At 49.2% G+C, this 21,426-nt stretch overlaps 9 protein-coding genes and 1 non-coding gene across 10 annotated transcripts; 3 read left to right on the forward strand and 7 right to left on the reverse strand.

Moving 5' to 3' along the window:
* Positions 1 to 60: 60 nt before the first annotated feature.
* ARP2 (actin-related protein 2) lies at positions 61 to 1,686 on the forward strand (the record flags this gene model as incomplete). The annotated part of the gene is made up of 7 exons (XM_046085648.1): positions 61 to 79; positions 159 to 205; positions 278 to 421; positions 523 to 748; positions 829 to 1,394; positions 1,454 to 1,531; positions 1,600 to 1,686. 7 exons carry the CDS (start codon positions 61 to 63, stop codon positions 1,684 to 1,686), a joined length of 1,167 nt encoding a protein of 388 aa, XP_045941611.1.
* An 893-nt stretch (positions 1,687 to 2,579) lies between these two features.
* On the reverse strand, positions 2,580 to 4,167 carry LDX57_004000 (DMT family transporter; the record flags this gene model as incomplete). Its single annotated transcript, XM_046085649.1, has 3 exons — positions 2,580 to 2,839; positions 3,016 to 3,773; positions 3,854 to 4,167. The coding sequence occupies 3 exons, from the start codon at positions 4,165 to 4,167 to the stop codon at positions 2,580 to 2,582; spliced, it is 1,332 nt and encodes a 443-aa protein (XP_045941612.1).
* Positions 4,168 to 5,075: 908 nt separating this feature from the next.
* On the reverse strand, positions 5,076 to 7,407 carry LDX57_004001 (putative MFS transporter; the record flags this gene model as incomplete). The annotated part of the gene is made up of 11 exons (XM_046085650.1): positions 5,076 to 5,290; positions 5,378 to 5,506; positions 5,566 to 5,755; positions 5,807 to 5,892; positions 5,953 to 6,113; positions 6,179 to 6,285; positions 6,339 to 6,512; positions 6,561 to 6,778; positions 6,850 to 6,900; positions 6,970 to 7,054; positions 7,105 to 7,407. The coding sequence occupies 11 exons, from the start codon at positions 7,405 to 7,407 to the stop codon at positions 5,076 to 5,078; spliced, it is 1,719 nt and encodes a 572-aa protein (XP_045941613.1).
* A 2,741-nt stretch (positions 7,408 to 10,148) lies between these two features.
* On the forward strand, positions 10,149 to 11,178 carry LDX57_004002 (oxidase ustYa family protein; the record flags this gene model as incomplete). Its single annotated transcript, XM_046085651.1, has 4 exons — positions 10,149 to 10,563; positions 10,629 to 10,753; positions 10,809 to 10,887; positions 10,946 to 11,178. The coding sequence occupies 4 exons, from the start codon at positions 10,149 to 10,151 to the stop codon at positions 11,176 to 11,178; spliced, it is 852 nt and encodes a 283-aa protein (XP_045941614.1).
* Positions 11,179 to 11,477: 299 nt separating this feature from the next.
* LDX57_004003 (uncharacterized protein) lies at positions 11,478 to 12,268 on the reverse strand (the record flags this gene model as incomplete). Its single annotated transcript, XM_046085652.1, has 3 exons — positions 11,478 to 11,746; positions 11,819 to 11,980; positions 12,037 to 12,268. 3 exons carry the CDS (start codon positions 12,266 to 12,268, stop codon positions 11,478 to 11,480), a joined length of 663 nt encoding a protein of 220 aa, XP_045941615.1.
* A 1,825-nt stretch (positions 12,269 to 14,093) lies between these two features.
* LDX57_004004 (uncharacterized protein) lies at positions 14,094 to 14,849 on the forward strand (the record flags this gene model as incomplete). Its single annotated transcript, XM_046085653.1, has 3 exons — positions 14,094 to 14,157; positions 14,227 to 14,250; positions 14,362 to 14,849. 3 exons carry the CDS (start codon positions 14,094 to 14,096, stop codon positions 14,847 to 14,849), a joined length of 576 nt encoding a protein of 191 aa, XP_045941616.1.
* A 348-nt stretch (positions 14,850 to 15,197) lies between these two features.
* Positions 15,198 to 15,563, reverse strand: LDX57_004005 (uncharacterized protein; the record flags this gene model as incomplete). The annotated part of the gene is made up of 1 exon (XM_046085654.1): positions 15,198 to 15,563. The coding sequence occupies one exon, from the start codon at positions 15,561 to 15,563 to the stop codon at positions 15,198 to 15,200; it is 366 nt and encodes a 121-aa protein (XP_045941617.1).
* Positions 15,564 to 16,198: 635 nt separating this feature from the next.
* LDX57_004006 (Zn(II)2Cys6 transcription factor) lies at positions 16,199 to 17,240 on the reverse strand (the record flags this gene model as incomplete). The annotated part of the gene is made up of 3 exons (XM_046085655.1): positions 16,199 to 16,700; positions 16,781 to 17,109; positions 17,175 to 17,240. The coding sequence occupies 3 exons, from the start codon at positions 17,238 to 17,240 to the stop codon at positions 16,199 to 16,201; spliced, it is 897 nt and encodes a 298-aa protein (XP_045941618.1).
* A 1,019-nt stretch (positions 17,241 to 18,259) lies between these two features.
* On the reverse strand, positions 18,260 to 19,739 carry VMA11 (V-type proton ATPase proteolipid subunit). The gene is made up of 8 exons (XM_046085656.1): positions 19,516 to 19,739; positions 19,437 to 19,454; positions 19,368 to 19,380; positions 19,225 to 19,307; positions 19,067 to 19,173; positions 18,920 to 19,004; positions 18,777 to 18,862; positions 18,260 to 18,721 (listed from the first exon to the last, which is right to left on the reverse strand). The coding sequence occupies exons 1-8, from the start codon at positions 19,561 to 19,563 to the stop codon at positions 18,679 to 18,681; spliced, it is 483 nt and encodes a 160-aa protein (XP_045941619.1). The 5' UTR covers positions 19,564 to 19,739; the 3' UTR covers positions 18,260 to 18,678.
* Positions 19,740 to 20,069: 330 nt separating this feature from the next.
* LDX57_004008 lies at positions 20,070 to 20,157 on the reverse strand. Its single transcript has one exon. It is a non-coding gene; the product is annotated as a tRNA-Asp (tRNA).
* Between the last annotated feature and the right edge of the window lie 1,269 nt (positions 20,158 to 21,426).

Here is a 21,426-nt window from a genome sequence, read left to right on the forward strand (position 1 = left end):
CCGGATTCGCCTAATCTTTACATCTGAACTCGACCTGTCATCTCATTTCCCTCTTTCACTATGGCGGACATGCCCATTGGTAAGCTCCTCCCCCCTATGTTTCCCCCAACAGCTTCCCCCCAGCTCCCGTCAGTCAACCATCTAACCAACCTTCCCAGTGCTCGACGGAGGAACCGGTTTCCTCAAGGTCGGATATGCCGCGCAGGTACGCCTTCACCACTAGAACCCCGATGACGAGTCTCTCCCATCGACTAATGACACTCTGCCGCCTCGATAGAACTTCCCAGAGCACCAGTTCCCCTCAATAGTGGGGCGACCTATCTTGCGAACTGAAGAACAGGCCGGGGATATCGTCGTGAAGGATATTATGTGCGGAGATGAAGCCGCTGCCGCCCGATCGATGCTTCAGATCAGCTATCCTGTATGTTCCCTGTTATTTCCCCGCGTGGCTTCCCTCTCCGCCCGAGCCAGATGGGGAATCTCAACCCCCGACGTGTTGTTAATGCGCACTCCGCTGGACAGATGGAAAACGGTATCGTGAAGAAATGGGACGATATGCAGCACCTATGGAACTACACTTTCTACGAGAAAATGGGCATCGACCCCACCGGTCGCAAAATCCTCCTTACCGAACCCCCCCAGAACCCCCTGAAGAACCGGGAACAGATGTGCGAAGTGATGCTGGAAAATTACAACTTCGGCGGTGTCTACGTTGCGATCCAAGCTGTGCTTGCATTGTACGCCCAGGGTGAGTGCTCCTTCGGCCTATATCCGAGACCCAGGCGGCAAGATGAGCGGCTAGTGCTGACCTTCTCCTTCGCGTACTAGGTCTCAGCAGCGGTGTTGTCGTGGACTCCGGTGACGGTGTCACCCATATTATCCCGGTTTACGAATCGACGGTCCTGAACCACCACATTCGCCGACTGGATGTCGCCGGTCGGGACGTCACCCGGAACCTGATCGCCCTGCTTCTCCGTCGGGGTTACGCCCTGAACCGTACGGCCGATTTCGAGACGGTGCGCCAGATCAAGGAGAAGCTCGCCTACGTCTCCTACGACTTGGAGCTGGACAAGAAGCTGTCGGAGGACACGACGGTCCTGGTGGAGTCCTACACCCTGCCCGACGGACGAGTCATCCGTGTCGGTAGCGAGCGATTCGAAGCCCCCGAGTGTCTCTTCCAGCCGCACCTGGTCGACGTGGACCAGCCTGGTATTGCCGAAATGCTCTTTAATACCATTCAGGGTGCCGACGTGGACGTCCGTTCCAGCTTGTACAAGGCCATCGTGCTCAGTGGAGGAAGCAGCATGTACCCCGGTCTGCCCTCGCGGTTGGAGAAGGAGCTGAAGCAGCTGTGGTTGACCCGCGTGTTGCAAGGGAACCCGGAGAGACTGAACGTATGTGTTATTGCGATTAACAAGCCCATGCTCCGAAGTTGTACTGACCCCTTTTTCAGAAATTCAAGGTTCGCATCGAAGACCCACCCCGGCGGAGACATATGGTGTTCTTGGGTGGTGCCGTGCTCGCCAACCTGGTATGCATCCCCGCCTCTTATAATCATATCTTTACCAATATACAACAACTAACAACTCTACGTTTTAGATCGCCGACAAGGAGGATATGTGGGTCACAAAGCAAGAATGGGAAGAAGAGGGTGCTCGTGCCCTGGCCAAACTCGGTCCCAGATAAAAAAAGAAAACAAAATCATAACCTCTTTTTTATCTGTCTGTTTATATTATCTTATCTCTCTCTATTTCTCTATTACATCCGACTTCATCCGATACTCTTTTGTTTTCTGAACATCCATTCTTACTCACAGACTTCGCTCTCCTTGTCCCTCCACCTTCACCCTCGCTCACCTTATGTTCTCAATTTTACTGGGTAGAAACCACAACACCAGCCTGCCCAAACAAACCAAGGAACCACTCCTGGCAGGTCTCTCCTTGAGTATCTGGACTCGATACCGTGGTGCGTCGTACATACATAGGATTAGACCATCCACCCCCTTTTTTGTGTACTTCCTTTCTCTTATTCCATCACCTGTGCGATTTTCGTGTAGTCTGTATATAGAAAGTAAGCTTGATCTGATTTTATGACCATTCTTCGCCCGGTTGTGCACAATACCACTGGGTCAGGTCAGACTCTATCGGTATTTCTTGTATGCTATAATTGACAACTTGACCCGAAAATCTTCACAAAAGAGAGCATTCCTTGAAATACAATTTGAATAGAATGTACAATGAAAGAGAGTAAAAAACGACCAAAGAAATGAAAGATATAACCACCGACAGTCTATATGAAACCAGATAATAAAGAAAGAAAGACATGAACACCAGTCTATACACTAGGCACCTAAACTACCTACACACCAACCAACCAACCAATCATGAATTGAATACAGATATCAAATGCCAATGAATGAGTTATAGAGGGGGATGAAATGAACAAAAGATACAAGACGATCAATGGCGAAGAATCCACCGGGGAAAGATAAAACAGACAGGTCGAATCTAGTTATATAGAATATTTCGGTGGAGGATGAAAGACGAATAATTGCCGGATAGAGAAGTAGACAGCGAAGTCTAGTCGTCGCTATCGGACTCGATGTCCTCGTTCTCGAGCCGCTTTTTCCGCTCCTCGTTCATCTCGCGATAGGTGCTCCAGCTGAGAAGGAAGAAAGCGACGGCGATGAGGATGCCGCCGATGATGGAGGCCATGGAGAGAGAGTGGCCAGTGCGAAGCCAGTCGACGATGGCCACGAGGAAGATGGTCAGGAGAGCGGCGACGGAGGAAAGGACGGGTGAAGTAAGGGAGATGAGGACAAGGAAGGAGCCGGAGAATGCTAAGATAAGAAGGGAGCAGATGGTCAGCTATTGGTTTGGGTCGTTTTCGGTTTTCTTGTTTTACGTGCTAACAGAGGGGTGGTTGTTGCATTTGTGTTACAAGATGTAAGGTATGCCCTAATTCGGGCTGGGCAAGGTTTTACAATGTTTCTAGATAGGGCATAGGAAGACTTACTGGCATTGGCGAGGACGGAGATCATCAGCATCCAAGCGGCTTCGCCGGTGGGCCATCGGAAGGTTTCCCAACCGAGGAAATGCAAAATGGGCAAGGGAATCCAAAGGACTAGCAGAGTGAACAGTCCAATCAGACTGCCAAAGGTGTTGGCAAAGATCATACTCCGGCCGGGGCTGGTGCCCTCCGGCGGACAAGCAAACCGCTTATACAAGACTTCGTACAGACCGTAGAGCACGCTACCGACACCGATGATGATGTTGCCCACGAGTCGGTGTTCCGCCTCGTCGCTGCCCTTACCCACTGTGCCGTCGGCGGTCTTCTTGCCTTCGTCCCGATCCCCGTATGCGACCACCAGGACACCCACAATGGCGACTAGCACCGAAAACACCTTGTCGAATCGCAATTTATCCTTGAGTAGCGGGATGGAGAAGGCGTAGGCGAAGAAGGCGGAGCAGTTGTAGATCGCAGTCAAGTCACTGGCCGTCGTCATGTTGACAGCGACGTACCAGGACCCTCCAGCAATAGTAAGAGCCGTCGTCACAAAAGCCGTGGTCTTGATCATGTAGCGAACGGGCGATCGGTTGTGAACCCGCGAGTTGGAGAGATGTTGATCCTGCGATTCGACCATTTGCGCCGTCGTCCGGAGAAGAAAGACATGACGTCGCCAGAACGCATTCCACGAGAGTTTCCGCTTCTGGATGCGTAGGATGAGGAGTTGAGCGGGCCACAAGAGGGCCCAAGAACCGTGTGTCAAATACCTGCATGAGAAGAAAAAGAAAAGAGTCAACCAAATGAATCCTTCCGAATATAACGCACCTCTCAACCAAGCCAAACTTACAGCATGGCGTACGGTTTATCCCAATGCAGCTCATGTTGAATGTATACCGCGGTCTCGGTCTGAACCACGAAACTAGCCAAACTCAGCAGCAAGAAACCGGACGCGATCATATACTTTTTGCGAGTCGCCTGCTCGGCATCGTGTTCGGGGCTCTTATCTCGGATCGTTGGCCGGCGGGTATGGTGAAGCATAGGCCTGCCTTCGGCGTCACTGTTCCCTAAAGACATTCGACCGCGCTGCTCCTCTTTCAGCAGCGGTTGGTGGTGGGACCGACCGTCGGTCGGTCGGTGCATGGGAGGACGATTCATCGACATATCGTCATCGAAGTCGTGGGAATCGAGAACCGGCTCGGAATCCCGGGTCTCCTCAGGACCCAATAAGTGCGCTTGATCTGAAGCCACCTTGTCTCAATCTTCCGTCACAACCTTAAAAAAAAAAAAAAGGGAAACAGACAAAAGAGAAAGAACAAGAACAAGAACAAAAAAGGAAAGCAACCTTTATAAAGAATTAAATGGTTCCTGAACCCCGCGCGGAGTATAGACAAGACAGATAAATTAGGGCAACAGATTTCGAGCTTATTTCAATCGGAATGCTGGTAGCCTCGTTACGTCGACAGATGGGAGAGCGAGAGAAATGTCGAGACTGAGGATCTATACGCCATCCAGAGCGCTCATGGAAAGACAACGAATATCACGCGGAAGGGTAACGCTAGCTTTTGGGTGGAACTAGAGTGGAAACCGAGAATGCAGAAGGTCGCAGCCTTGAATGCATATAAGTGTTCGAAGTGTTGGAGAGGAACAATCGTGTTCGATCGGCGGTTGCGGCCACGTTGGACTAGGTAATGATTGACGGCGGAATTAGGGGGCGGGACGAGAGCACCGACATGAGGCCAAAGTCGAGTCCACGCAAGCAAGTAGATAGATAAGAAGCAGGGTTACACCACAGACAGGGAAGGTAAATCAGGGAGGAGGAAGAGAAGAAAAAGAGAGACAGGAAGCGGAAGTAGAAGTAGAGGACAGGGGACAGGCGGCACCGGACGAGGTTACAGCCAGCATCACGGGATCGTCGCATACGGACGGCTGACTCAGCGGTTCCGAACAGTCAGCCAGCCCTAAGTTCTCATGACTAAAGCCAAGGCTCTCTCGCTTTAAATCAATTTCAAGATTCATATTAATATTCAGGCTAATCTAATAATAACGGCCTCAAGTTCTATCCCTCCGATTCAGTGGGCAAACCGGAATTCCAACCGTTTGTTGCCCTGGTCCGCCGTGGTTGCGATATACTCCACCCGCTGCTCCTCGCTCATCGCCTGCCATTTCCGGTCCCGGCCTCGGTTGCGCCAAATGTAGTACGCCTTGGTGGCTGCGTAGATGGCGATGTTGCCGCACACCAGGGCCAAGATCACCCGGTTACCTTTCGAGTAACCTGGTGCATCGTCTTTTTACATAACCGATTCAAATTAGCCTACACCGCCCCAATCTCCGGTTCTCTGGAGAGAAAGGTCCGATTGGGTTAGCCACTCACCATCCTGGTAGATATTGGACGCAATGATAGCAGACAACTGCGTACACATGTTATATAGCGCTGCAGAGATGGCGCGAGATCGCACGCTGTTCGAATTGCGAGAGTTCCAGCCCGCTTGCAGGGCATGGGCTGTAGAGGCTTGTCTTAGCATGTCTCACATTATGGGAGACAGAAAGGGACACACTTACCGCTGGGATGAGATAGGAACAACGTCAAGACTGTCCATGCGACCCATCTGTTGACCTGCCCAAAGTCCACGGCATTAATGTATATTAACATCGGAAGCGTCCAGACCTGCGCCAATATCGCCATCACCGCAATCGACCCGAAATATTCGGCGGAATATGTAAGCAAGATTCGCGTTGTGATGCCCACGAGCTGAAAAGTGTTAGCCTCGAAAGACGTTATGAAATAGACATTATTCCGTACATTATATGGAACAGACAGCAACACGGTGTTGAACGTGCCGAAACCATAATCCCTCATAATCAAGGTGAAATACTGCGAGACGGTTGCTGGTACATAGACATATTAGAATACCTTGCGTGGAATCATTCTAGAACGGTAATACTTACTCCATGGGGTCAAGAATGTAAGGCCGATGATGTATAATGGCCAAAGATCGAAGTCCTTGAAGCTTCGCCAGACAAGCTTCGGAGTGAGCAGATGTCGCCTATTCGCTGTGCATTTCGACGGGTCTTCGCGAATAATACGATTCACTAAGATAGTCTCCTCCCTATAAGCTCGTTAGAATCGCTCTTCCGACGTGCGAAGTTTTATTTCTGGTCAAGAATGAATTACCGTGCCGTGAACCAGCCTTTCTTTCCTCGCGCCCAACTCGCAGTCTGCGTGACCGACGGCGGCAACAGGAGGAATGCAATGAGACCAAGCGCCAAAGTAAACAGACCCTGTGTATGCGTCAGTGAGCTGAAGGTTTCCCCTGATAGAAATCTGAACCAACCTCGATCAGGAACAGCCAACGCCAGCCCGCATATCCGCCAATGCCACGGAGATGCAATATGGCGTATGCCAGCAATCCGGCAACAATATCCGCGAGTGAAGACGCCGCATACCAGAATCCAAGGCGGACGGAAAGCTCATGGTGCTTGTAGAAGTAAGACATGTAGAGAACCATCTACACCCCATTAGCCCGGTCAGAGCATCCGGCGTTTGAGTGACTCACCGTGGGCGTGAACCCTCCTGAGCACATTCCTATGAGGGCTCGACAAGCCAAGAAAGAGCTTCGATTGCGTAACCAGAACTGACTGGCGGCCACGATAGACCAGCACGTCATTTGTAGGGGAATCCACCGGTCGACGCCGATGGACTTTCCGATGAGCTGCCCGGGTAACTCGCTGCACAGGTAGAATAACCTGAAGATCGTATTTCCGAGGTTGTAATCTGGCTCATACAAGTTGCTTGTCAGCTTGGAATTTCATATTGTTGCTTGGCAATTTAGAAGGCTAACTTACCGTCTCGCGTTATATTCAAATCTTCCAAGAGACTGTCCGCATTGGCTTGTTCTACAAGATGACAATGAAGCAGTCAGTCAGAATCCTTTTATGGGTGCAAAAATATATAGCAATACGTACGAACGTTGGACCGATCGAGCTCCAATGCCATAATCATGATACACGCCAGGATCATAATACGCCTATCAAGCTTTCCGACAGCTTTCTGCAGGGAATCAGCCTCGTGAAGATAGCCTTCGATAGGGACCGACACACATTTTCTTCTCCCCATGTCCACCTCGCGGAGGTATCAAACCGATGAATGTTTTCCCAATTTTCCAACGGTTGGTATGCTTCTGCAAGGTCCGGGTCATCGTATACCGACGGCTGCGTCGCAATGGCACCGGGATCGTAGTTCTTCGATCGCTGGAAGAAAAATTGTCGAGCATGACCTGGATCGCCGAGGCCATCCGCGGCGGATGCAGAATGCTTGCTCACGCGAACATTTGCTTTCTTTTCGATATCTAACTCCGGCGAGTTGGGGCCCTCTTCCGCCGTACGGGCTATTGCAAGAGACATTGTCGCCAGACCACGTTAGGGCTTTGAATCGCAGAGCAGGTAAAATCGGTTACCACTATCTTCCCCTGGTCCATGAACGAGGTTACGACTTCAATTTAAAGGTTTCCTTCCCCGCAGCCCTGTCTGCGGTTCTTTTCGATGGTAGTCAAGGGGATCCCCATCTTGTCAGGCATTACCGGTCCCACAGGTATCACGCGATTAAACGATAATGCAGCTCTTGGATTTTCCAGAATCCCGCGATCTAGGCGATACCATTCAGCAATGTGGCGGAATCCAATGCATTGCTTCAAGGCCCAGCCAGGCCTGGGTCGACAACCTCGGCCGGATCTGGGAACATAACAACCGGATTCGAGCGATTTTCGGTGCCGAGGTGCAAGATACAGTAGGGTATCACTGCAGCATAACCACATCGAGAATGTCTTGTGCAGGTTTAAGCCCGAAAATAAAGTCATAAAGTATGGAGGGGGGTGGGCTTGTATGGCGTCAGAAGCTATCTCCGGGTTTCTCCACTCTGCAACGATGCGAAAATCCCCGAAGTCATTTGGTCAAGCGAAAAGAAAACACCTCTTTCGCTCAGGTGTCAAGCATTTCCTTGTGACTCGAGTGACCGTTTCAATATGTCATGCCTTGGCAGTGGTTCCCCGACATCCCTGCATAGATCGTGGATTCTGCTGGAATGCGTTGCACCGAAAGGGATACCGGGTCTTCGAATCGAACTCATAAGAGTTCCCGCGCAGTTCGACAAGTGATTCCTCATCATCTAAATGGTGTGCGGTGCGACATTTTGCCTCGTCTACCTTAGAGGAGGTGCAGACAGAGGTTGTTGGAAATCGTCAAACGCAAGGGTGAGGCTGGAGCAGATGCAGCATGCGAGGGTGAGTCGAACACCGGGAGACCGGCAATAAACGTCTTTGAACCCTGTCTCCGGGGAAAGTTCTTCTATTTGAGTGGAGCACAGCATGTGTGTCCCAGATATGCTCAGATTTGCCTAGGTTAAAAAGGGGTAATAGGGTTGAAGTTGCTCATCCTCGAATACTACCTTGGGAGGATGCTACAATGTGGCAGAATTCAAAGTCACTCACCTGTGACCTGCAGGTAGGTTGCATCCAGGCTGTTTTATTCTTGGTAGCCAGGCTCACAAGCGTGTTGTCTCACTCTAGCTTCGGCTAAATCAACCTGGGGCCGACGTGATCTAGGGCTGGCTGGATATCGAAGCAAATTCATTGTCACCTGGCAAGGAATTGTTGGTGACAGTAAGGGATAGTTTACCACAGTATATCTGGATAGGTGGAAGCGAACCAGAACCTATCGTGCTGGAAGGGATGGAAGGTGGCTGCATTTATTTAGACCAACTGCTGCGAAAGACTTCGGCACTTGGATCGTTCTAGATCAGTGTAACCCAAGTCCAGACCATTTCGTCTATTTTGGGGTAGGGTAATTCTTACAAAGTTTTCTCCCAGTTGACTATTGGAATCTGCTCCATTCAACGCCTGTCACATGTGCTCCTCGAGAGAACAGTACGGGAATTGCATGACATTTTCTATAGTCATCTTTGTATAGTGACATGCTGTTGATGACATTCAAGATAACCTGGCTTGAAGAGAATTCTCCCATCTAGCCAGAATTATCTTGCACCGAATCATTCGGCAACCAATTCTCCTCTCGCGTGGCCCATGCATGTATTTGCTCAAGATCAAGACATTCCTTGACGGGGTCAAACCAAGGACAGTTTTCGTTAAGGATGGTCGACCAACCCAGCGATGAAATGGTAGTATTCGGCCCAAACACAATATTCAGACGTAAATGATCAAAGACATGGTCTAGGTAATTTCGGAGTTAACCGTGAGCACCGTTCCATTATTCCAGGCAGAAGAATAACTGACCAGCATGTGTTAGGAGCTTTTCTGGCTCGGGTGCCAGATCCCTTGCTTCTGGAACGTAGTATCCATGACGGATATTATTCTGTTCTCAGTCGGTTACCCCATGGAACTGCTCATAGATTAGTGGTCTAGCCGAGGAGATGGGAAGAAATGTCGCACGACCAGACAATGTACAGTAGCTGATGAAAGACCTCAAGGGCGCCGACATAGGTCGAGGGGTCTTGTGGATTCCCCATGAGACTTCCCTCTTCGACTCCGGTGAGAAGCTTGCATGTCGTCCATTGCACTGGTATCTCTACTACCCCTCTTACCTCGTACAGGGGTTTGGGTACTTGCATCCTTGCCAAAGACACTTTCGATAAGTGTATAGGATCCAGAAAGAGAACAAGAGGGTAACGGTGTTTGCCAGGACAAGCTGAAAGGATAGGTGGCGGTATGTGAGGGACTGCCTTTACTGGGCATCTCTGGTTCGAAGGGAAATACTAGGGCACTTCAATGATAAACTCAGAAAGGTATCATGTCGGCGGAACGCGTTGTGGAAGTGCCATACCCAACTTCTTAGGGTATCCTGCCAACTCGGTCAATCTTCAGCCGTTATCCATGACAGAGATCTGCATTGATTGACAACTTAATTGTATGCCTTCTTTGTGAACCTAAAATCAAGATAGGCTATGTACCATGGGCTTATTGTGACACCGGCAGATATAGGCTATGCCGGCGAGCATTAATTCCTCCGACATGATCAACACCGGCAATTGTTAAGATCGGCCGAAGATAGTCAGTCCCTCTTTTTTGGGCACTCGGTGGTTTCGGAATCTTTGCCCTGTCCAATTCTGAGGCACAATGAATCGAAATCTCGCTATGTTCATGCACAAATATGGTCCCATTGAGAGCGAAGAGAGCTCGAGAGACCAGGAGGTATGCAAAGTCGACAATGAATGCAGTACTCACGAAACTTCGCCACAGAAATTGTTCTACAAGCGTTGCACCTCAGTTCAGTATATCCTAATCATACTGCTCGTTCTCACCAACCTCGCAACATTGGCATTTTGGAGCAACGCCTCGACGACTCAGAAGTCCAAGACACCCGCTACGACACTCGAGCAGGACGTTGCTCGAAATGACATTCCAGTAATTCAGACTCTGGGACCGGCCGACATCCCCGTGGAAATGGAGATGCGCGAATTTTCCACGGGTATCACTGCGGACCGAGAGACCGATTTTTTCGGAGAGCCGGACGAAAAGACCAATGCTGCTTGGGACTCGCTCATGGACGGTGTGATATCATACCCTCACGAAAGCTATGGCTAACAATAGAGGCTGATGGTGATTGTAATCCAGTGCGATTGATCCATCTCAACGAGAGACAGGCACAATACCTAGGCGCACCCACAGCCCGGCAATACGACTCCGCTCCAGGGTCCTACGTCGGGGTTTTGGAGGTGTTTCATCAAATACATTGTTTGGTAGGTGGATCTGGATCTGCTTTCAGTTAGCGCTTTGCTGATTGCAATACTTCAGAATCGTATTAGGCTCGCCTTCTATACGGATCTCAAGGGAGAGTATGGCGAAGACGCCGATATCATTAGACAACACACTTGTATGCATTCCAATAATAACGAAACATAAGAATATGAGCTAACAATTCCACTCCACAGACCACTGCTTTGACTATCTTCGACAGTCCTTCATGTGTCTCGGCGACGTGAACATCGGACCGGTGGGATGGAACGAAACCACCAAGACGTATATCGCAGAAGGCGACGGTGTGCGAGAATGTAGGAACTTTGACAAAATCCATAAGTGGGCAAAAAGGCACGATGTGCCACATGCTCCGGGAAATCTTAACCTCCCTCCCGAACACACCGATGGACATGGGATGCATGGGTAGGATATATATAGGAGAGAGTTTCAGGAACGAGTCGCCCACACAGTAACTGGGGTTGTAATCGATTGTTTTCATAATCAAGGAGCTCAACTACCCAAGAACTATCTCACTCGTCCCCCTCAATTGTCCCTTCTTTGTAGCTTCCTCTCGCAGGCGATTTGCGTCTCTACAAGTATGTAGTCTTTCAGTCTCACCAAGAAGGGCTGGAGTGGACGTATCCTGAAGTATGGGCTTTAGGGTTACAGGCGTCGCATCTCCATGGCACATTATGGACTGCCTTAGCTGTTCCACGCAATGATCTACTACTTGTCAATCTTTATCCATTGCTTTTGGAGGATACCAGTCTTACCAAGATGCAGCTGCCTCATCTCCGGTGCTATCTTCGCTACATTATCCGAAAAGTCCGGGTCGAGGTGTTTTCTCAGTGTATTTAGGCAGTGGAGCGAATGCAGCATGTCGATTCCCGCAAAGAAGTATTCTTCGCCATTCCGGTCCCAAGGTGATAGAGATGGTAATTCGGAATCTTCATTGAGGGTGCTGGTCTCTTGCTCTGTGAGTCGGAAATATCGACCTAGAATGTGATAATCCCGAGTGCTCGTTAGTCGGATCACTTTGTTCTTCGTGGAGAAACAGAGATACATACCCCCGAGTAACGAGTCCCAATTGGCATCTAACTCTTCTTCGGGGCCCCCAACATACTTTATCGCTCCAGGGTCTTCTTGTCGGTGAAAAGTACCGTTGTCGTCCACGTAGAGAGGGCTGGTGAATCGGACTTTAACGGAGCTTATGGCGTGTTTCATGGGTTCTGTGACCACTTAGCAACGAGCGATTGAGATAAAAGCCATCAGCAGAGTGACAAACCAAAGTCTGTATCATATACGGGTCCCAGACGACAGCCAGACTCCCATACTAAGTAAAAGACATTTTGAAGGATGAGAAGTGTTCCAAAGATAACGGTGAGCACCCAAGGGAGCGAACAGAAACGAGTTCTCCTCGTCAACCTTTCCTCAACAAGCAGACCCTTATTGTCGTCAAGAGGAAGAAACTTCGAGTCTCCAGTATACTGGCTGCCTTCTTCGTGGTAGGCCCGCATTTTGTCGAGTAGCGTGTAGGAAGAAACAAGAAGCGCCCACCGCTTGTTGCACACCCCTCCATCCTCGTCATCAGAAACACCATTGACCAGCCACCGTCCGATTCATAACCCAACTAGCCTATCACGATGTAGTGGCTTTGATCATTTGGTCAGCCAATGGTATCATCGGCCTGTGTCACTTTTTATAGCCTACAAATCCCGGCGGCTTTCTGTGTCACGGACAGCCGCAGGCGGATATCCACCGAAGAGTACCAGACTAGAATAGTCTTTATCTCTGATGACCTGATATCAAAAGAAGCTATTGTATACAGTACTTTAGTTTACTCTGGAGGCAGCAAAATGAAATAGTTCAAGCCATCCACCTTTCTCAAACGCGAAACCAGCAGACCCCGATTATCTTAAGGAGAATCGTGAAATAGAGCCAGAGGGGCCCAGGGAAAGTTGTTGAACTGGAAAACACTCCCTGGACAGCTCGATTTGACGGTACATTCTTTGAGCTTAGTGCTGTGTCTATGACGGCTTTAGGTCATTTAGCATTGCATGATGGTCGTGTTCATTTGAGTTCAATGTGATCTTGCTAATAGTCTTCAGATACAATCCATGGTATCCCATTAGAAGAAGTGAACTTTGTGCACATCTCAACTGCCCATGTCGAAAGCCCTGCACCGGGAGATCCTCGGACGCTCTCGACTCTATCGCTTTCATTTCCCGGTAGGATTTCCAGGAATCACCTCTGAAAGTAGTAAAACCTGCTCAAGATTATCGGATTTAGCATGTCCTCTGGAGACCATGGCATAACCGGATGACGACAGAAGAATCAGTCACTGCAATTGTGACCGAACCACATGGCAATAAGTTGACAATTCCCGACAATTTTTCATCGAAGTTGAGAAAATACTACCTTTTCGAGATAATCGTTCTTCTATTCTGCGCTACCGGTTTATGTGCGAGGGCAATACTCAGCTCAAGCAAGTTGGATGGCCGCCATCAGATGACATGCAGGCTGAATAAGACGTAGATCAGAATTGCTTTGATCCAAACAGATACCACAGGGGGTTGAATGATTGTTTCCTAATCGACCTTTTCTATATATCAAGGATATATAATTTCTTGGATCGAGTTACTAATCCAGTGTAGCAGAAACATATCTCGAATGACTTGCCGATGTTCTCAAGAGATAGTGATTATTTTACAATATGACATGATGAACCTATGCCCGTTCACAGAGATTCTCCATACCCTAGTAACCGGCTATGCTGTGTATCACTCTTGAAGTTGCGTTCAGCCTATCTGAAACTATGATACACGATCATATCGCATCAGTGACCCGTCTTCTCCCCTGCCATCCCCTAAGCCATCGTCGTCGTCGTTTAGCAGCCCATTGTCCAGTTCAAGTTCTAGAGTTTGAGTGCATAGCCTGAGGATTCCTGTCCTAATAGCCTATTCTTTTGTCCAACTCAACTACGAATACTCCGAACTTTGTGGTGCATCTTTGAAGTGGAGAGAGAGCAGCAAAATGCCCACGGAGGATATTTCTAGGCTATGCACTGTATCGCATCACAGACAAGGTCAGGAAAGCCAAATCCACCCAATAATGTAGCTCTTTCGACTTGAAGGTCTAGACTAAACATTGCTCCGAACTCTTGGCCTGTGGGAGAAGTATAAGTGGGAGGCGAAGCTATAAGTATACCCGTTACAGACCTGGCTTCATCTATCCTCTCATCCGCACCCTGAACTGCAAGTCCAATTCACTGTCCAGTTCGATTGAGTCTTTTCAAAGCACATTTGTTCGTTCCTGACAAGCACAAAAGAAAACAAAAGCAAAATGAAATTCATCTCCCTTCTCATTGCCCTCGTCTCCCTACAGGGCATCGTAGCCGTTCCTGTCGGTAAGCTAGAGCCATGCGAGAATGAACGCTGGGTTTGTTTGCGTGAACTAACGAGCATGCCTAATGTAGCTTGGGCCGAAGCCGAACCGGCCGGTTAGTGCTCTCTTTCTCTCTCTTGCCATTCTATGTCTCTCTGCATCTCGAATCCAGATACGCTTCTCTTTTCCTCTCGCATGTCACACCAGTAACTAATTCTAGGTATAGAGGTTACCCAGCGGGATCCCGAAATCGACGAGACTGACGCTACCGCCTGGAAGTATACCCCATGGAAGTACACCCCATGGAAATACAGCAAACGCGACGCGGAGATCAATGAGGACGACATCGAGGGTACTGCTTGGAAGTATACTCCGTGGAAGTACACCCCATGGAAATACAGCAAACGCGACGCGGAGATCGACGAGGACGACATCGAGGGTACCGCCTGGAAACATCACCCTCCATGGAAGTACACCCCCTGGAAATACGGCAAACGTGATGTCGAAATCGATGAGGACATCGACGCTACCGCCTGGAGGTATGCCCCGTGGAAGTATACACCCTGGAAATACGGCAAACGCGACGTGGAGGTCGAGGACGAAATCGACGGTACTGCCTGGAAGTATAATCCTCCATGGAAATACAACCCCCCATGGAAGTACGCCAAGCAGGCGGAGGGTGAGGTCGATGCCGAAGAGGTGCATCCGGCTTAGCAAGTGGAGTAGGCCTAGGAAGTTGGGCTGGAGCATGCCGAGCATTTTTAGGCGGATGTCACTCGAATAGTCTTGATGTCTCCTAAGGACCCGTTGAAACGTGAAGAAAGGCGCGAAGTAAGATTGGCAAGATCTATGTAGTGAGTGCAGTTGATTGTAGGCAGTTTCCAAGTCAGTGGCTGTGAATGAAAGCAATGATTTCTGGTCAAGATACTGAGTAGCGAGCTGAATTGAAAATACAAGTAGATCATTAAGTAAGTCCAAGCTAAATGTAGGCCCCGAGAACATCCCTATCCAAAGCAACTAATGTAAATACATTACTTCATTGCATATAAACCATTACCATACTTATAGCCTGCTTCCCACAGAATGAAAGTCTGGCCAGGCGTCCGCAGTAGAAAGCAGATTCTGGTCCAAGAAAGTAGCCACGTCGACAAGCAAGCCAGACTCAGGGATCCGATCCGGTCGGACCATCGTAAATATCTCCCGGGCCATCTTCTTCATCCTGGCGCTGGTATTGGCACCGATGACCCAGACTTGCGCGTATTGGTTAAGGATGGCTATCCCTAAGCGCACCTTGTCCCGCGGAGGAGGGTGAGAGAAGGAGAGCATCGACTGGTATTCCATCATGCTTGTCATGGTTGATAGTGCCACGCAGTTGATGGTGAGTGGGGACTGTTGAACAATTGGAATCGGAAGAGCACAAAGGTTCATGGTTGCCGCTACTGCATCAAGAGTCCTCCGGGTGTGGAGCCGTTCGGATTGTTCCTCCCAGAGCGATTCATCGTTGGATGAACTGGGGGATATCAAAGAATTGTCCTCATAACTGACGGTGTTGTTGCGATTCAGTCGGGAGAGGGGTTGATGTATAGTTATGAGCAAACTATACCGACAGTCAGCGGTGCTATGGACAGAGCAGCTTTGGAAGCTGAGGTGACAAAATGCATTACTCTACCTTTGCCAAAGGAGATGAGCATGGAACATGATATGGTCGAATCCTCCGTCCTCCATGACAACCGACTGCTTTTCGACAGGCAGATGAAGTTTCCAGGCCACAAGCATGGTGTCTGCATTGGTGATGGCAGTATTGCGGTCTTCTCGCTGGGAAGAGAGATTTAACACTGAATGGGCGATTTTGACCAAGTCGATCAGGTACGTGAATGATGAGAAGACGGGCACTTTGTCCTCAAAGTCGCGGATCTCGTACTGCTCGAGAGTGCGAGGCTGTTAGACATGTTAGCCTCGTTCTTTCTGTATCATAAATGATACGGCTTGGCGAACCTGCTCAAACGCAACATCATCAGACGGAAGGTCGACATCAGACTCATTGTCACAAAAACTGCCAAGGGTCAGTTATTTTGAGCCCCGAGTATGCAATCACTTGACAGGGAGGCCGACCTGATACTAGTCTCGTGCCAAAACCCAGCGATGATCACATCAGTAACATACAAGCCCCAGTAAGTACGTCTCCAGCTTTCGGCCCATGCAGGATCTGGCTCGGCGGTGGCGAAGCTCCGACGATTCATCCCTACATCAATGGCCATCTGCATACCGCGGTTCAACAGTAGGCGCGCTTGAGGTCGGTCATCCTGTCCATAGGCCGCAATGGCAAGAAGAAGGAAGGCCAAGGTGGTATAGCCACTCAGTGGTATACCGCTGACCGTGAGATCCGTGGGATGGAGTTGTTTCAAGGCTGCCTCTCTCAACCATGATGCAGATCCATCATTAATATAGAGAGACCCAATATAGTGCACAACAGGTAGAAGATGTGTCAGAGACTGGGCATTAGCGTCGGTAAAGTCCAGAAAATGACGGAATGGCGTAAGAAAGGGATGCGCATTGTGAAAGTTACTGGTGGTAAAGAGGCAAAAGTTTAGCAGAAATTCTAGTACCTGGACGAGTTGGTAATTTAATATCGGCGGCCGACATACTTGTAATATGCATCTATAAACCTGCGACAGGCCGCATGCTCACTTTCCCCAGGACAAGAGCCATCCGTTGCCTGGACAGGTGGTACAACAGATAATGCTTTATATTTGATTGGAAGACAGTCGCTCTCCAGTATGGGAAAGGCATGCGCTGCTGCTAATGGTGCAGGGAAAAGAACATCGCTACTGGTGTCTGATACCGGAAGCGATGGAGTGCTTGCCTTAGCAATGGCACTACGACGAGATTGAACATAAAAGCAGGGCTTCCCATCTTGTCGGCAGCGACTACAGACGGGCATCTCAGCACCACATTTCGCATGCTGGCTTCGACACTTTTTAATCACATCAGGCTCGAAGAACGACGTGGGGTAGAAGACATCCTCCAATGAATACTGACCTGCACACATGCCAATGATGCCCTCACACCCGTTCTTTGAGACTTGTGAGTGCGGGTTATCGCCATCAATGCTACTGGAAGGCCTAGAAATGACCTTTCGCGGTAAGGAGAGACAGGTCAGCTATCTAGCTGATAGAATGACAGTCTTGTGGATTCAGCTTCCGAAGAAAATCGGCCCGCCTGCTTTTCTATTCGAACATGACTGAACAGGTCAATTGGACAAGGGATCCATGTCTGTCTCCCCCACGTTTCCTAAAGTGTAGCATAATATTCGCATACGAAAAGGATCACCCGGATTCGGCCGACAAGAACCTGATTCGGTAGGGCGATATGGTTCAACGGTATCACTGTGATGTAGTAACCAGTAAGCCATGCACTGTGTCACCTGTCCCCATCTTTCAAACTCGCCTGAGTCGGTATTCGTCCTGTTTCTCCAAGGATGAAGCGTCTTCCAATCGACATGGAGCGCATGATATCAGCCCCTCGATTGCTTGCCGTTACACAGCGTCGATGGTGGTGTGTTTCTCGCTTGAATTTGTGTCAGAAGATACTTACATCCCTTCAGGTTGGTTCATAACAACAAGTCCTCATTCGTTCCGCCCGCAGAGCCTCAAGACCAATGCCAATCGGAGGATGTGGAACGCAACGAGTACCTTAGCGGAATAGCCATCTTCACGCGGCTGGCAGAAGATCCCAATGGGTTACAAGCAAGCAAGTCTTGCCACGTTCGAGAGGCCAAGTCACCTACCATAGGTCAAAGAACAGGACTGTAATGTAATAGAAGGTCTGCTTATAGATGTGCCGTGTCCCCCGTAGCCTTGGCGTAGATTATCCTGGCGTGAGGGGATATTGATGCGGATAATACTGCTGACCATAAGCACTAGCCCCAGAGAAACATTATTCGGTCACCGGATGGTAATTCGTGACTGGATTTCAGACCGCAGGCCAATCCAGTTGTCGGGTATACACGCAAAATAGAAGGCCAAGCTCCAGTCACACTAAAAGAGGTTCAAGTCTTGATGATCTTCCAGACTGGCCTACTCCTCCTTGGTCGAAAAAAGCAAGAATGGTTACTCAATTGTTGGGGCAAAAGGGAAACTCTCCGACGCAACTGAATTCTGTCGGCCTCGTTCCATGATGAACCCCGAAACAGACGTGGTGATATCTCGTTATATTTGAGAAGGGGGTTTATCTAGATGGCATACGAGCAATACCTGCGCCTTGACTATAAAATCATACAAATCCCGTATTCCGTGGTTCAGCGGGAGGCCTCTTTCCTCGTACTAGCATTGATAGTCCCCAGTCATGAGTGGATGATGACAGAGTCTCGGCCTAAAAGCTTAGCTGGTCGAAATTAACCCAGGCTATCTGTTTTCGCGGCCAGCTCCTTGACAGGATATACAATAGAAGGGTAGATATTTGATGGTACAATCTCGACATCCGAAGAAGTGAGTTCAACTCACATCTAGCATGTTAATCAACCAAATGTGCCAAGCCACTAGGATTAAGCCCTGGACTTCGAGTTGAGAATCAAACCAACAATCAGGCTAGCTAGCGTCAGCAATTCCTTGTCTGGTGAACTGTCACAGAATGAAACCATACCCGTAGAGCCCAAGAACTTCAGCAAAGATAAGAATGAGAATCATTCCTACGTAGACACGAGATTGCTGCATATATGCGCGCACACCCTACGCAAATTATTAGTGCCAAAAAGCCAAGGATCTTGCATTAGAAGTAGGGCTTACCGCATCTCCAATGATTCCAATGGCGTATCCAGCGGCTAGCCCGGTAAATCCAACAGACAGCCCTGCCCCAAGATGCATAAATCCGCTGGATGAATCGTCAGCACGGCAAAATAGGGACGGTTGGGCATATTATGGAGCTGAACATACGTGTACAGAGCCTGACTATGGTCCCGATCCAAATCACCGTGGATAACGACGGCAACAACCAGACCGTACACCGCAATGATACCGGACATAATCACAGGAATCAAAGACTGACCCAGTTAGTAGGGAACGTAAGTCGTATTATCTCGGTCAGGTCATGCCTTCATGATCAGATCCGGTCTGAATGTTCCAACACCCGAAATGGCAATTCCAGCCTTTGCCGTTCCATATGCGGCTCCCATCGCTGTTTCATTATGAGTCGGGGACCATTATCAAGCTCAGGCGAGGTAGGGGAAAGACATACTCCCGAAGATCATCTTCGAGAGACGGTTAGCGTTATCGTTAGAGTTGAGGGTTCGTCGGAGGAACATACTGCAGCTGCGATACCCGCCTGGTTTGTCTCATCAGCATGTTTTCGATGAAGTGAAATAACCTGACCAAAGAATACTCACAAACGAGAAGAAGGGAGAGAACTTGGGCGCGAACTCGCTGTCCGCCATGATGAAAGATGATCTGGAGAACCTGGGGGTGAACAAAGAAGCTGCAAGAGTCGTGATCGGGCGATAATCAATTAGAGAAGGTTTAGGAAAAAGTAAGGTAGCAGGCTCTCGGAAAGGAAGATGTCGCAATCACTCGCGACAAGGGTTATCGTTGAGTGTAGAGCTGTTGAGGGTGCCGTCTTGTCCGTTCGGAAGCAGCTCGCGGCCATGTCAGCCACTCCGAGACTACGGCAGACCGCAGCCACCATCTGGCAAAACATGTTGGTTGGTCCACTGACTTACCGCCCGCAGTACCGCCTTTTAGTTTTGCCAACTTTGCAATAAGGGGCCTGGAAGGCGGTGTGGCAGGGACTCGAGTAATTGACACCGGGGCATAATTTTTACGATTGTGTACAGAGTACAGGACTATCAGAGACGGGAAAGGTCCAACAAATATCATTCATTTCCATATCCACCACACTTCTACACATACACCAAACAAAAAAATCGAAAGATAAAAAGGAAATCTCCCCGACTGGGAGTCGAACCCAGGTCTCCCGCGCTCGTTCTCTGTTGAGTGACAAGCGGAAATCATGACCGTTAGACCATCGAGGAATTGATGAAGAAATGCCCCATATCTACGCCACATAAACAATACACAACAGAAAAGGTAGCATTGCTTTGTATAGAAGGCCATCCTTTCGCAATCCTATGCAACGTCCCCATCATCCACGATATCTTCAAGATGACTATAAATTTCCAGATTGACAATCTTCTTGAAATCACTGCTCGTCCGGCGAGGCTCCTGATCCTCTGGCCTCCTCATCGTAACAAACAGCCCTTCGTCCACGGCATGATGATTCTGCCAGTCCATCAACGCCCGATAGTCTCAACACCTATGCGGGATGTTGAAGTCGGCCAAGGATGATCGACAGCATCTATCCAGATGTGTGAGACTATCCGTGTTTGCGTGGCATAGGATATTGTGCTGAATGATATGGATGCAATGTGACAGACGAGCTCGATGCTTCTTGGTGCTTTGGTTATATCCGCCTGGGTACGTGTTGTGATGGTACTGCTCGAAGTATGCCTCTTGTCGCAGAGCATTCAAGCAAGGCAGTTGGTAAAATACATCACTCCGGCCTGCGTATAAATCTGGGCCCAGTCCGAACTCTGGCCCCAGTCTAACCGACTTCCCTGGGTCTTTCCCAATCGCCAATATATCTTCCCGCGTCAGAGGAATTGGCCTCGTATCGGCGAGTTTGGACCAAGCAATGTCGACTGCAAGGCTGGCTTTTGTCGGAATATGGTTCATTGTAAGGGAAATGCCATCTATCCATAGTGTGGAAAATGAGATGTCGGCATCGTCCATGGCTGGCGCTATACAGGCCATTTATCACCTGCATGCTTTCGATTAAATTCTTCACCACCTACAGGGCATCGATATGAAGTCCCTCAGAGGGGTGGTCGTGTCGTGGTACCCCATTTTCGTAAGAGACCCAAAGAAAAACATCGCCGTGATACCGAGGAGGGTGACATTTATCCGCAGTAAAGACACTTGGATAACGTCGCGTTGAGTCCTTCATGGTGGGTTTTAATCCCTGATGTCGACTCAAGCATCAACTCTGTCTCCTCTTCACTCTCCACTGGATCGTATAGAGTGGGGCTCTTGGAGAACAGAGACTTGAAACGTGAATACCTCACCGTCTTGATATCAAGATTCTCCCCAACAATCTCATGGAAGAAGAGAGAAAGTTACATCTGGCTATAACTATATACAGGGAAGCAGGGACCGGGCCTGTAATATCTCGGGATCCATAGAACGTATTCAAGCTGGGTGGTACAATGGGCTATACAGCGCAGCTCATACTACACCTAGTGCGG

The sequence above is a fragment of the Aspergillus melleus genome (assembly GCF_016097325.1).
Source record: "Aspergillus melleus strain CBS 546.65 chromosome Unknown contig2, whole genome shotgun sequence".
Classification (NCBI taxonomy): domain Eukaryota; kingdom Fungi; phylum Ascomycota; class Eurotiomycetes; order Eurotiales; family Aspergillaceae; genus Aspergillus; species Aspergillus melleus.

Coding starts and splice junctions, on each gene's coding strand:
- VMA11 (XM_046085656.1), bottom strand. CDS start 19,563: ATGGCGGACAGCGAGTTCGCGCCCAAGTTCTCTCCCTTCTTCTCGTTT. Junction 19,174..19,224: donor GACCGGATCTGATCATGAAG/GCATGACCTGAC, acceptor TAACTGGGTCAG/TCTTTGATTCCTGTGATTAT. Junction 18,863..18,919: donor TTGGAATCATTGGAGATGCG/GTAAGCCCTACT, acceptor TAATTTGCGTAG/GGTGTGCGCGCATATATGCA.